The sequence below is a fragment of the Monodon monoceros genome, unplaced genomic scaffold (genome assembly GCF_005190385.1).
Source record: "Monodon monoceros isolate NGI ecotype Baffin Bay Population unplaced genomic scaffold, NGI_Narwhal_1 Super_Scaffold_18, whole genome shotgun sequence".
NCBI lineage: Eukaryota > Metazoa > Chordata > Mammalia > Artiodactyla > Monodontidae > Monodon > Monodon monoceros.
The window spans coordinates 77,502,347-77,515,957 of NW_021703774.1; the positions used below are offsets into that span (position 1 = coordinate 77,502,347).

General features: G+C 35.9%; 1 protein-coding gene across 1 annotated transcript in view; it reads left to right on the forward strand.

Annotated features, from left to right (window-relative positions):
• The window catches only part of SPAG17 (sperm associated antigen 17), a 219,386-nt gene that overhangs the window by 102,077 nt on the left and 103,698 nt on the right, over positions 1–13,611 (forward strand). Inside the window, 2 exon segments of the mRNA XM_029230280.1 lie at positions 1,179–1,333; positions 12,840–13,033. Of these exon segments, the coding sequence (XP_029086113.1) occupies positions 1,179–1,333; positions 12,840–13,033 (349 nt within the window).

Consider the following 13,611-nt stretch of genomic DNA (forward strand, 5'->3'; position numbering starts at 1 on the left):
TTTACCCCAGCAGTCAAAGTAAATGTGAAAACACAAAGATTGTGGAGCTCTCTAATACAAGGAAGAATACAGGCTCATCAGAAATAAAAATATTTGTTTTTTGGACTTAAAATATGAAAGGAATTTGCCAAAAAAAGTAAAGTAATGGATAGCACCCCACATAGCAAACTTTTTTAAATGCAAAACTATTTACCACATGTGTGTTTCTTGTATTGGCTCTCAGGGAACAGATGTAAAAATTTAAATGCCACTTCATAAAGACACTCATAGAGGGGACTAGATTGGGGAAGTACATATATTATTTTAGTTATGCTACCAGTGTAAAATTGAAAGCAAAAGTAAAACAGTCCTTTCCTGACAGAATGTGCAATTCCATGCCTTCAGATCATCTGAAAGGTAGAGAACAGAAAGCTGCCGCCACCGAATTGACATAGACAAGAAAAACAAAAACCCACAGCTGTCTAATTGCTTTCCCTATGCATATATTTCTTTATGTTGATTGGCATAAGGAAAAGGCAACAGGACAGCGAGCTGCCTACTCTGCCCCTCTGTTTGTGGCTGCAATTGCAATGCTGAAGATAGAATGTTTTGGAAAGGGCCAGAGATAGAAGTCATGTAGGAACAATATCAGGAGGACCGCTCACAGCACGTCTCTGTACTACAGTGTGGTGTAGTGGAGAGCACTGTGTGGAGTGTGAAATGTGACATGTAGAGTCGAAAGACTGGTATGAGCCCTGGCACCAGAACTTAGGGACTCCATATTCTTGGATGAGTATCTTATCCCCTCTTGGCCACAACTGATGCTGAAAAAGGCACCTTTTAATATTTTGAAATGGAAAAAATAATCATACCTATTTATCTGGGGCTTTTATGATGACAAAATGAGATGATCTATATGAAGGCATGGAAAACGTTAAATTAAAAGCTCCTAGACTTAATTATTATCTCCCAGCGTTAATGAAGAACACTTGAGCAAATGCCTCTATGCCTGGAGCCTAGGATTTGTTTTTCTTTAAAAGTTGCTAAAATGCTCCTGAAAACGTCTGCCATCTATGCTCTCACCTTGACTAACATCATGGAGATAAGTGGAGAAAAATAAGGGGGCAGAGAAATGCCCTAGCAGGAGACCCTTCTCTTGGGATAAAAAGACACAACAATGGATTTGTTTTGATTTTCAGGTTCTTCAAGAAGCCAATCAGCAATACAAGTGTATTGATTCTTATTACCACACCCAAGATAACTCTTTACTGTTGGTCTTTCATAATCCAATGAATTTGCAACGTCTGCACTGTGAACATTGGAACATTGCTCTTCACTCTAATGTTGGATTCAGGTAACCAACTTAGATAGTTTGGTTAGTTAGTTGTCTTAGCTTAGTTTGCTAGTTACCTAGTTTTTAGTTCTTATAGCCTAAGCTGGGTGGTTAAACTTGATAAAAACATTTGTGTGATACTATAGATTCAATTCAGCTCACCAAGTTGAATGTGTGTGCCAGGCACTGTGATAGGCGTTGAAACTATCTCCCCAAGGAAGACAGATGTCATTCCCTATCCCATTGAATCTAGTGGGGATATTACTAAATTACATTTGATTCATTTAGACTCCAATAAAACAGCCTCTGAAAGATTTAAAGTAGGAACTACAAAACATGACATTCTGCATGCTGGTTTGTGGTAACTCCACTTGATCTAGGGAAGACTCAAAAGTAGGGCAGCTGAGTGGCACATGCAGCCAGGTTCCCAGCAAACTGACACCTCTAGGAATCAGCGATTTTTTTTTCTTCCCAGATCCTTATTCCATTGCTAACTTAAAATTTTGCTTTCTCTCCTTATTAATAATGAGAACTTTTCATTATTTTTCAATACTGGTTAATGTATATTCAGTATTTATTATTTGTATAGAATTGTTTTAGTCCTAAGGGATACAGAAAGATAGGACGAACATGGTCCTATAGAATAATTGGGGAAATAGGTTGTGTGCATACATATATGCATACATGGGAACACACATTTTAAAGTCATGAGACGATTTTTCAAAATTAAGGCACACAACAGATGTACCAAGCTAATATCTTAAACTTTGCTTTTCTTTGTTTTGTTTCTCATTCCAGTAATTATATTTTTCATTTCTCTGCCGACTAGGACTTCCAATACAATTTTGAGAACATCCTTGTCTTGCTCTAGGTTTTGAATATTCATCTATTAAGTATGTTTTTGCTTTTGTTTTTCTGCTGTAGGGTTTATGTAAATACTCCTTATTAGGTTAGAAAAGTTCTTCCTGTTACTAGTTTGATCTGAGTTCTTAATCATAAGTAACTATTAAATCATATCAAATGATTTTTCTACATCAATTTAGGTGTTCTTTTTTATTCGTTAAAGTGCTAAATTTTATTAATCGATATCCTAGTGTTCAACCTTATTCCTGTGAAAATCCAATTTGTCCATTATGTTATCTTTTTTTTAATAAATTACTGCATTAGGTTTGCTAATAGATTATTTACAATATTTGGACCTGTATTCGTGGGTAAGACTCAGCTATAATTTCCCTTTCTTTAAACGTTCTTGCCTGGCTTTCGTATTGGGATTTTATTAGCCTCGTAAATTAATGGGTGGATGTTCTCCTTTTTCATTTCTATTTTTTGATTTTCTGATTGAGTTGGTGCAAGACTAAGATATATGTTCCTTTGGCATGTGGTAAAGCTTCCAAATAAGAACATCTGGACTTGGGATGATGTTTAATTACTGATACAACTTCTGTCATGGTTATTAGACTCTTTGGGATTTCTGTTTATTTATTTACTTACTTACTTATTTATTTATTTTAACATCTTTATTGGAGTATAATTGCTTTACAATGGTGTGTTAGTTTCTGCTTTATAACAAAGTGAATCAGCTATACACATACATATATCCCCATATCTCCTCCCTTTGGCGTCTCCCTTCCACACTCCCTACCCCACCCCTCTAGGTGGTCACAAAGCACCGAGCTGATCTCCCTGTGCTATGCGGCTGCTTCCCACTAGCTATCTATTTTACGTTTGGTAGTGTATGTATGTCAATGCCACTCTCTCACTTCGTCTCAGCTTACCCTTCCCCCTCCCTTTGTCCTCAAGTCCATTATCTACATTTGAGTTTTTGTTCCTGTCCTGCCTCTACGTTCTTCAGAACCTCATTATTTTTTTTAGATTCCATATATATGTGTTAGCATACGGTATTTGTTTTTCTCTTTCTGACTTACTTCACTCTGTATGACTGACTCTAGGTCCATCCACCTCACTACAAATAACTCAATTTTGTTTCTTTTTATGGATGAGTAATATTCCATTGTATATATGTGCCACATCTTCTTTATCCATTCGTCTGTTGATGGACACTTAGGTTGTTTCCATGTCCTGGCTATTGTAAATAGAGCTCCAATGAACATTTTGGTACATGACTCTTTTTGAATTATGGTTTTCTCAGGGTATATGCCCAGTAGTGGGATTGCTGGGTCGTATGGTAGTTCTATTTTTAGTTTTTTAAGGAACCTCCATACTGTTCTCCATAGTGGCTGTATCAATTTACATTCCCACCAACAGTGCAAGAGGGTTTCCTTTTCTCCACACCCTCTCCAGCATTTATTGTTTCTAGATTTTTTGATGATGGCCATTCTGACTGGTGTGAGATGATATCTCATTGTAGTCTTCATTTACATTTCTCTAATGATTAGTGATGTTGAGCATTCTTTCATGTGTTTGTTGGCAATCTGTATATCTTCTTTGGAGAAATGTCTGTTTGGGTCTTCTGCCCGTTTTCGGATTGGGTTGTTTGTTTTTTTCATATTGAGCTGCATGAGCTACTTGTAAATTTTGGAGATTAATCCTTTTGTCAGTTGCTTCATTTGCACATATTTTCTCCCATTCTGAGGGTTGTCTTTTCATCTTGTTTCTGCTTTCCTTTGCTGTGCAAAAGCTTTTAAGTTTCAAAGGTCCCATTTGTTTATTTTTGTTTTTAGTTCCATTTCTCTAGGAGGTGGGTCAAAAAGGATCTTGCTGTGATTTATGTCATAGAGTGTTCTGCCTATGTTTTCCTCTAAGAGTTTGATAGTGTCTGGCCTTACATTTAGGTCTTTAATCCATTTTGAGTTTATTTTTGTGTATGGTGTTAGGGAGTGATCTAATCTCATACTTTTACATGTAGCTGTCCAGTTTTCCCAGCACCACTTATTGAATAGGCTATCTTTTCTTCATTGTATATTCTTGCCTCCTTTATCAAACATAAGGTGACTGTATGTGCATGGGTTTCTCTCTGGGCTTTCTAGCCTGTTCCATTGATCTATATTTGTTTTTGTGCCAGTACCATACTGTCTTGATTACTGCAGCCTTGTAGTACAGCCTGAAGTCTGGGAGCCTGATTCCTCCAGCTCCATTTTACTTTCTCAAGATTGCTTTGGCTCTTCGGGGTCTTTTGTGTCTCCAAGCAAATTGTGATATTTTTTCTTCTAGTTCTGTGAAAAATGCCATTGATAGTTTGATAGGGATTGCATTGACTCTGTAGATTGCTTTGGGTAGTGCAGTCATTTTCACAATGTTGATTCTTCCAATCCAAGAACATGGTATATCTCTCCATCTGTTTGTATCATCTTTACTTTCTTTCATTAGGGTCTTATAGTTTTCTGCTATAGGTATTTTGTCTCCTTAGGTAGGTTTATTCCTAGGTATTTTGTTCTTTTTGTTGCAGTGGTACATGGGAGCATTTGCTTAATTTCTCTTTCAGATTTTTCATCATTAGTGTATACGAATGCAAGAGATTTCTGTGCAATAATTTTGTACCCTGCTACTTTACCATATTCATTGCTTAGCTCTAGTAGTTTTCTGGTAGCATCTTTAGGATGCTGTATGTATAGTATCATGTCCTCTGCAAACAGTGACAGCTTTACTTCTTTTCCAATTTGGATTCCTTTTATTTCATTTTCTTCTCTGATTCCTGTGGCTAAAACTTCCAAACTATGAATAATAGTGGTGAGAGTGAGCAACCTTGTTCCTAATCTTAGTGGAAATGGTTTCAGTTTTTTACCATTGAGAACAATGTTGGCTGTGGGTTTGTCATATATGGCCTTTATTATGTTGATGTAAGTTCCCTCTATGACTAGTTTCTGGAGAGTTTTTTATCATAAATGGGTGTTGAATTTTGTCGAAAGCTTTTTCTGCATCTATTGAGATTATTATATGGTTTTCGTCTTTCAATTTGTTAATATGGTGTATCACATTGATTGATTTGCATATATTAAAGAATCCTTGCATTCCTCGGACAAACCCCACTTGATCATCGTGTATGATCCTTTTAATGTGCTGCTGGATTCTGTTTGCTAGTATTTTGTTGAGGATTTTTGCATCTATGTTCAACAGTGATATTGGCCTGTAGTTTTCTTTTTTTGTAACATCTTTGTCTGATTTTGGTATCAGCGTGATGGTGGTCTTGTAGAATGAGTTTGGGAGTGTTCCTCCTTCTGCTATATTTTGGAAGAGTTTGAGAAGGATAGGTGTTAGCTCTTCTCTAAATATTTGATAGAACTCGCCTGCGAAGCCATCTGGTCCTGAGCTTTTGTTTGTTAGAAGACTTTTAATCACAGTTTCAATTTCAGTGCTTCTGATCCGTCTGTTTATATTTTCTATTTCTTCCTGGTTCAGTCTCAGAAGGTTGTGCTTTTCTAAGAATTGGTCCATTTCTTCCAGGTTGTCCATTTTATTGCCATATAGGTGCTTGTAGTAATCTCTCATGATCCTTTGTATTTCTGCAGTGTCAGTTGTTACTTCTCCTTTTTCATTTCTAATTCTGTTGATTCTTCCTCTTTTTCTTGATGAGTCTGGCTAATGGTTTATCAATTTTGTTTATCTTCTCAAAGAACGATCTTTTAGTATTATTGATCTTTGTTATTGTTTTCTTCATCTCTTTTTCATTTATTTCTGATCTGATAGTTATGATTTCTTTCCTTCTGCTACGTTTAGGGTTTTTTTGTTCTTCTCTCTCTAATTACTTTAGGTGTAAGTTTAGGTTGTTTATTTGAGGTGTTTCTTGTTTCTTGAGGTAGGATTGTATTGCTATAAACTTCCCTTTTAGAACTGCTTTTGCTGCACCCCATAGGTTTTGGGTCATCATGTTTTCATTGTCCTTTGTTCCTAGGTATTTTTTGATTTCATCTTTGATTTCTTCAGTGATCTCCTGCTTATTTTGTTTAGCCTCCATGTGTTTGTATTTTTTACATTTTTTTTTCCTGTAATTGATATCTAGTCTCATAGCGTTGTGGTCGGAAAAGATACGTGATATGATTTCAGTTTTCATAAATTTACCAAGGCTTGATTTGTGACCCAAGATATGATCTATCCTGGAGAATGGTCCATGAGCTCTTGAGAAGAAAGTGTGTTTTGTTGTTTTTGGATGTAATGTCCTATAAATATCAATTAAGCCCATCTTGTTTAAGGTGTCATTTAAAGCTTGTGTTTCCTTATTTGTTTTCATTTTGGTTGATCTGTCCATTGGTGAAAGTGGGGTGTTAAAGTCCCCTACTATGATTGTGCTACTGTCAAATTCCTCTTTTATGGCTGTTAGCATTTGCCTTATGTATTGAGGTGCTGCTATGTTGGGTGCATAAATATTTACAATTGTTATATCTTCTTCTTGGATAGATCCCTTGATCATTATGCAGTGTCCTTCTTTGTCTCTTGTAATAGTCCTTATGTTAAAGTGTATTTTTTCTTATATGAGAATTGCTAGTCCACCTTTCTTTTGATTTCCATTTGCATGGAATATCTTTTTCCATCCCCTCACTTTCAGTCTATATGTTTCATTAGGTCTGAAGTGGGTCTCTTGTAGACAGCATATATACAGGTCTTGTTTTTGTATCCATTCAGCCAGTCTGTGTCTTTTGGTTGGTGCATTTAATCCATTTACATTTAAGGTAATTATCAATATGTATGTTCCTATTACCATTTTCATACTTGTTTTGTTTTGTTTATGTAGGACTTTTCCTTCTCTTGTGATTCCCGCCTAGAGAAGTTCCTTTAGCATTTGTTGTAAAGCTGGTTTGGTGGTGCTGAATTCTCTTAGGTTTTGCTTGTCTGAAAAGGTTTTAATTTCTCTGTGCAATCTGAATGAGATCCTTGCTGGGTAGAGTCATCTTGGTTGTTGGTTTTTCCCTTTCATCACTTTAAATAAGTCCTGCCACTCCCTTCTGACTTGCAGAGTTTCTGCTGTAAGATCAGCTCTTAACCTTATAAGGATTCCTTTGTATATTATTTGTTGTTTTTCTCTTGCTGCTTTTAATATTTTTTCTTTGTATTTAATTTTTGATTATTTGATTGTGTCTTGGCATGTTTCTCCTTGTATTTATCCTGTATGGGACTCTCTGCACTTCCTGGACTTGATTGACTATTTCCTTTCCCATATTAAGGAAGTTTTTAACTATGGTCTCTTCAAATATTTTCTCAGTCCCTTTCTTTTTCCTCTTCTGGGACCCCTATAATTCAAATGTTGGTGCGTTTAATGTTGTCCAGAGGTCTCTCAGACTGTCCTCCATTCTTTTCATTCTTTTTTCTTTATTCTGCTCTGTGGCAATTATTTCCACTCTTTTATCTTCCAGGGCACTTATCTGTTCTTCTGCCTCAGTTATTCTGCTATTGATTCCTTCTAGAGAAATTTTGATTTCATTTATTGTGGTGTTCATCATTGTTTGTTTGCTCTTTAGTTCTTCTGGGTCCTTGTTAAATGGTTCTTGTATTTTCTCCATTCTGTTTCCAAGATTTTGGATCATCTTTACTCTCATTACTCTGAATTCTTTTTCAGGTAGACTGCCTATCTCCTGTTCATTTGTTTGATCTGGTGGGTTTTTACTTTGCTCCTTCATCTGCTGTGTATTTCTCTGTCTTCTCATTTTTCTTAACTTACTGTGTTTGGGGTCTCCTTTTTGCAGGCTGCACGTTTGTAGTTCCTGTTGTTTTTGGTGTCTGACTCCAGTGGCTAAGGTTGGTTCAGTGGGTTGTGTAGGCTTGGTTGTGGAGGGGACTAGTGCCTGTGTTCTGGTGGATGAAGTTGAATCTTGTCTTTTTGGTGGGCAGGACCACATCTGGTGGTGTGTTTTGGGGTGTCTGTGAACTCAGTATGATTTTAGGAGGCATCTCTGCTAATGGGTGGGGTTCCCATCTTGCTAGTTGTTTGGCATGGGATGTCCAACACTGGAGTTTGCTGGTCATTGATTGAAGCTGGGTCTTAGCATTGAGACGGAGATCTCTGGGAGAGCTCTCGCTGATTGGTATTATGTGGGGCCAGGAGGCCTCTGGTGGACCAATGTCCTGAACTTGGCTCTCACACCTCAGAGGGTCAGGCCTGACACCTGGTCGGAGCACCAAGACCCTGTGAGCCACACGTCTGGAGTGCCTTCAGAGTTGGAGATGCTGGCCTGCAGTGTCTCTCCTTCTGTGCTGCACATTAGAATCACCTGCTTCTTCCTTGTTTTGCCCCAAAGGTAGTGTTCCACAGAGAAAAACAATAGCCTTGAAAACAGTCACAGCTCTGAGATGGCTTTTTTTTCCTTTGTGCTTAGTCGAGTTTCCCTTGCTCACAGGGAGCCACATGCAGAGGCATTGCATCTGGCTCTTCCGACCAGAGTTCCTAGTGTGGACTGGCTGCCACCAACACTTCAGCTCAGGCGAGCCATGTGCAGAAGTGAGGCAAAGGACACTGCATCCAAGATGGCAGCCAGGGACTGTGTCTTACCATTAAATTTGTAAACACACATTTTTACTTCAGGATTAATCCCTTTCCTTCCTTTTGTTAGATTCAATTTTCTTAGCTCATTCTTAGCATGTGATTTTTAAAAGTCATACATTCTATTTATTTTCTTCTAGAAGTTACACTTATCCTTTTAAATCACATATTTAAACATTTTTATATAATAGCTAGGGTTAAAGAATATTAATATCATTTCACAGAAAATGTTAAAATCTTTAACATATTTTCACTTACTCCCAACAAATCTCCTACCTCCGATTTAGAAATTGCCTAAAAATTTTATTTCCAATTGTAAAGTAATATTTTTTAATCATAAATAAGTGGCATAAATAGTTGCCTACATTTAATTGTAAATTTTATTATTTCTCAACTCTTACTTATATCCCATATTGTCTTGGATGTTTTTTCTTAATGCAGCTGGAAGACATTTGTGAGTAATTCTTTCAGAAAGTATCTGTGGGTGGCAAGTTTCCTGAATCATTGCATGCTGAAATATTCCTTATTTTGTTATCTCATTTGAAATATATATATCCGTGTTCTCTCATCACAGATCAGTAGTAATGATTCTGGATTTTGTTTGAAATGCAGACTTACTGAAAGGTCCTGAGCATAAGAGAGACATGATATGACTTAAGGATGAAACGGATCTTCCTACTTGCTCTCTCTAGAATAGACTACAAGGGGTCGAATGTAGGAACAAGGAGACTTATTGGGAGTCTGTGGAAGCAATCCTAGCAAAAGGTGGTAGTGACAGACCAGGACGGTAGTGGTAAAGGGAGTGAGAAGTGATCAGATTCTGAATGTATTTTAAATATGTTTTAAAAAATCATTTGGATTTCCTGACAGATTGGAAGAAGAACATGAGAAACAAGAGTAGTCAAAGATAACTTCAGGGTATTTGACCTATTTAACTCAACCTGATGACAAGTGCAGACTTGCCATCAGCTAAGAGGCCAAAGGGCTTGATGAGCAGTTTGGAGTGGAAGATCAGGAGTTTGATTTGGGGCATGTTGAGTTTGAGATATCTTTTACCTTCCAAATGAAGATGTTGTGTAACCATAATTCATAGTCTACAATTTTCAGTTTATTTCTTTCTCTTTTTTTAGGCAAATAAGGTATTTTATTATTAAATTTTTTTATTATTTTTCACTTAATTTTTATTGGAGTATAGTTGCTTTACCATGTTTTGTTAGTTTCTGCTGTACAGCAAAATGAATCAGCTATACATATACAACATCCCCTCTTTTTTGGATTTCCTTCCCATTTAGGTCACCACAGTGCATTAAGTAGAGTTCCCTGTGCTGTATAGTATGTTCTCATTAGTTGTCTATTTTATACCTAGTATCAATAGTGTATATGTGTCAACCCCAATCTCCCAGATCCTCCCACCCCACCCCTTTCTCCCTTGGTATCCATACATTTGTTCTCTATGTCTGTGTCTCTATTTCTGCTTTGCAAATAAGATCATCTATACCATTTTTCTAAATTCCATATATATGCATTAATATGATATTTGTTTTTCTGACTTACTTTGGTCTGTATGACACTCTCTAGGCCTATCAACATCTCTATAAATGACCAGTTTTGTTCCTTTTTATGGCTGAGTAATATTCCATTGTATATATGTACCACATCTTCTTTGTCCATTCATCTGTTGATGGACATTTAGGTTGCTTCCATGTCCTGGCTGTTGTAAATAGTGCTGCAGTGAACACTGGGGTACATGTGTCTTTTCAAAGTATGGTTTTCTCTGGATATATGCCCAGGAGTGGGATTGCTGGATCATATGGTTACTCTATTTTTAGTTTTTTAAGGAAACTCCATACTATTCCCCATAGTGGCTGTACCAATTTACATTCCCACAAACAGTGCCGGAGAGTTCCCTTTTTTCCACACCCTCTCCAGCATTTATTATTTGTAGACTTTTTGATGATGGTCATTCTGACTGGTATGAGGTGAAACCTAATTGTAGTTTTGATTTGCATTTCTCTAGTAATTAACAACATTGAGCATTTTTTTCATGTGCCTATTGGCCATCTGTATGTCTTCATTGGAGAATGACTATTTAGATTTTCTGTGCATTTTTTGATTGGGTTGTTTGTTTGTTTTTTTTATTGAGCTGTATGTGTTGTTTGTATATTTTGGAACTCAATCCCTTCTCTATCACATAGTTTGCAAATATTTTCTCCCATTCCATAGGTTATCTTTTCATTTTGTTTATGGTTTCCTTTGTTGTGCAAAAGCTTTTAAGTTTAATTAGGAGCCATTTGTTCATTTTTGTTTTTATTTCCATTATTCTAGAGACAAATCCAAAAAAATATTGCTGCAGTTTATATCAAAGAGTGTTCTGCCTGTGTTTTCTGCTAAGCTTTTTATAGTGTCTGGCCTTACATTTAGGTCTTTAATCCATTTTGAGTTTATTTTTGTGTAGGTGTTAGGGAGTGTTCTAATTTCATTCTTTTACATGTAACTGTCCAGTTTTCCCAGCACCACTTATTGAAGAGACTATCTTTTCTCAATTGTTTTGTATATTCTTGCCTCCTTTGCCGTAGATTTTAATTGCCCATAAGTGTGTGGGTTTATTTCTGGGCTTTCTATCCTGTTCCATTTGTCTATGTTTCTGTTTTTTGTGCCAGTACCATACAGTTTTGATGACTGTGGTTTTGTAGTATAGTCTGAGTCTGTAGTATAGATTCCTCCAGCTCCATTCTTCTTTTTCAAGATTGCTTTGGCTATTCAGGGTCTTTTGTATTTCCATACAAATTTTAAAAATTTTGTTTTAGTTCTGTGAAGAATGCCATTGGGCATTTGATAGGGGTTGCATTGGATCTATAGATAGCCTTGGTTAGTATGGTCATTTTAACCATATTGATTCTTCCATTCCAAGAACACAGTATATCTTTCCATCTGTTTGTGTCCTCTTCAGTTTCTTTCATCAGTGTCTTATAGTTTTTGGAGTATAGGTTTTTTGCCTCCTTAGATAGGTTTATTCCTAGGTATTTTATTCTTTTTGATGCAATAGTAAGTGGGATTGTTTACTTAATTTCTCTTTCTGCTATTTCATTTTTAGTGTATAGAAGTGCAACAGATTTCTGTGTATTAATTTTGTATCCTACAACTTTACCAAATTAACTGATGAGGTCTAGTAGTTTTCTGGTAGTATCTTTAGGATTTTCTATGTATAGTACCATGTCATGTGCAAACCATGACAGTTTTACTACTTCTTTTCCAATTTGCATTTCTCTTCTTTAAAAGAGATCAAGAATTAAAGAAAATAATGAAGCAACTTGAGTATAGAATTCATCTAGCTTTATTTTTTCAAAACTTTTATCCTCACTTTCATACAATTTGACAGTAACTAATCTTTATTGTCAAACCTAAATATTTCAACTTTTTTCCCTAGCAACAACTTTCTTTGGACATTCATATATTGTAAGTGTACATAACATTTAGTTAAAATAATTACAATAATCTGTATAAATAGAATAAATGGATTTGGGAGCGAATATTCCTGAATCCTGGTAAGCAATAAGATGCTGATGTATACATAAATGCACAAGCAGCTTAGGGTGTAGTATTTAGGATGTGGGTATTCAAGGGCCAGTAAGTTTTATAGCAAGAGTGCAGTGTTTCAGCTAGTACAGTGAGTCACTTAGCTGGTAGTCAATTAAGATAGTACCTATTGTGCTATAAAATTGCCCTAAAAAGAGATTTTGCCATATTACTCTCCAATTAATAGCATTGAGAATGACTATTTCTCCAAACCGTCATCAACTCTTGGTATTATCAAGCATTTTAATCTTTGGTTTGGATGGAAATATCTAATTTTTAATTTTATACATCTTTAATCATGAAGGAAGCTGAACAATTTTCAAATGTTTATTGGATATTTATATATGACTACTTTGTACAAAATATATTCTAGGATATATTGCTATTACATTTGTTACATGGGCAGTTTAGAATCAGTTCATTTTTTAAAATTTCATTTGCACAATCAGTATCCTAAGCACTTGTTGACTTTAACTAATATTAGCTCAATTGTCACCTGCTGTTCTTTGCTTTTTTTTTTAGGAATTATTTGGAACTTGTTGCAAAATCCATTCAAGATTGGATCATAACAGGAGAAGCTGTATATCAGGAAGCTAAAATGGCTGAGGAAATCAGTACGACCAAGAATGAGCTGGAAATAAAATCTTCTGCTGGTACCAAAATTTCTTCTACTAGCAAAATTTATTCTATTAAAAAAATCTAAAAATAAGTAACCAGTTGAACTTATACATAAGTCCAAAGACATTCTATTTATTAATTTAATCAAGACAGTGAACATTTCAGGATTAAAAAGAGTTATCCACAAAATTTCTGAGACTCTTCACTTTCCCTAAAAAATAGAATAGCTGCATTCTAAATATGATGAAAATATTTGTTGTATATTGATTGATACTTGTCTTATATTGACCATACTTCCTGCCAGATCTGAAAGATTCAATCTATTCAGATCCAGTGTGATGCTGAGAAATGCCAAATTTTTTTTATTTTGCTGGGATTGATAGGCTCACCTATCTAAGTTTTGTTGGCAATATGTGAGTTAGATTCAGAGTCAGTATGTCTCCGTAAGAATCATTACGGCTTCCAAAGTGAGATTAAAACAAGACCTTCCTTGGAAGAGTAAACAAAATAGTCCCGAGACTAACTGGGAGTTAGAATTTAAAAATGAAGGAAAAACGGATTATTGGGGGCCTGTGACATGGACTCTACAGGATGTTGGATCAATAGATATTTTCATTTTTGTTGTTGTCAATTTTCTTGGCTTTGATGCTGTCAGTCAGAGAGAAGAGGGTGAGAA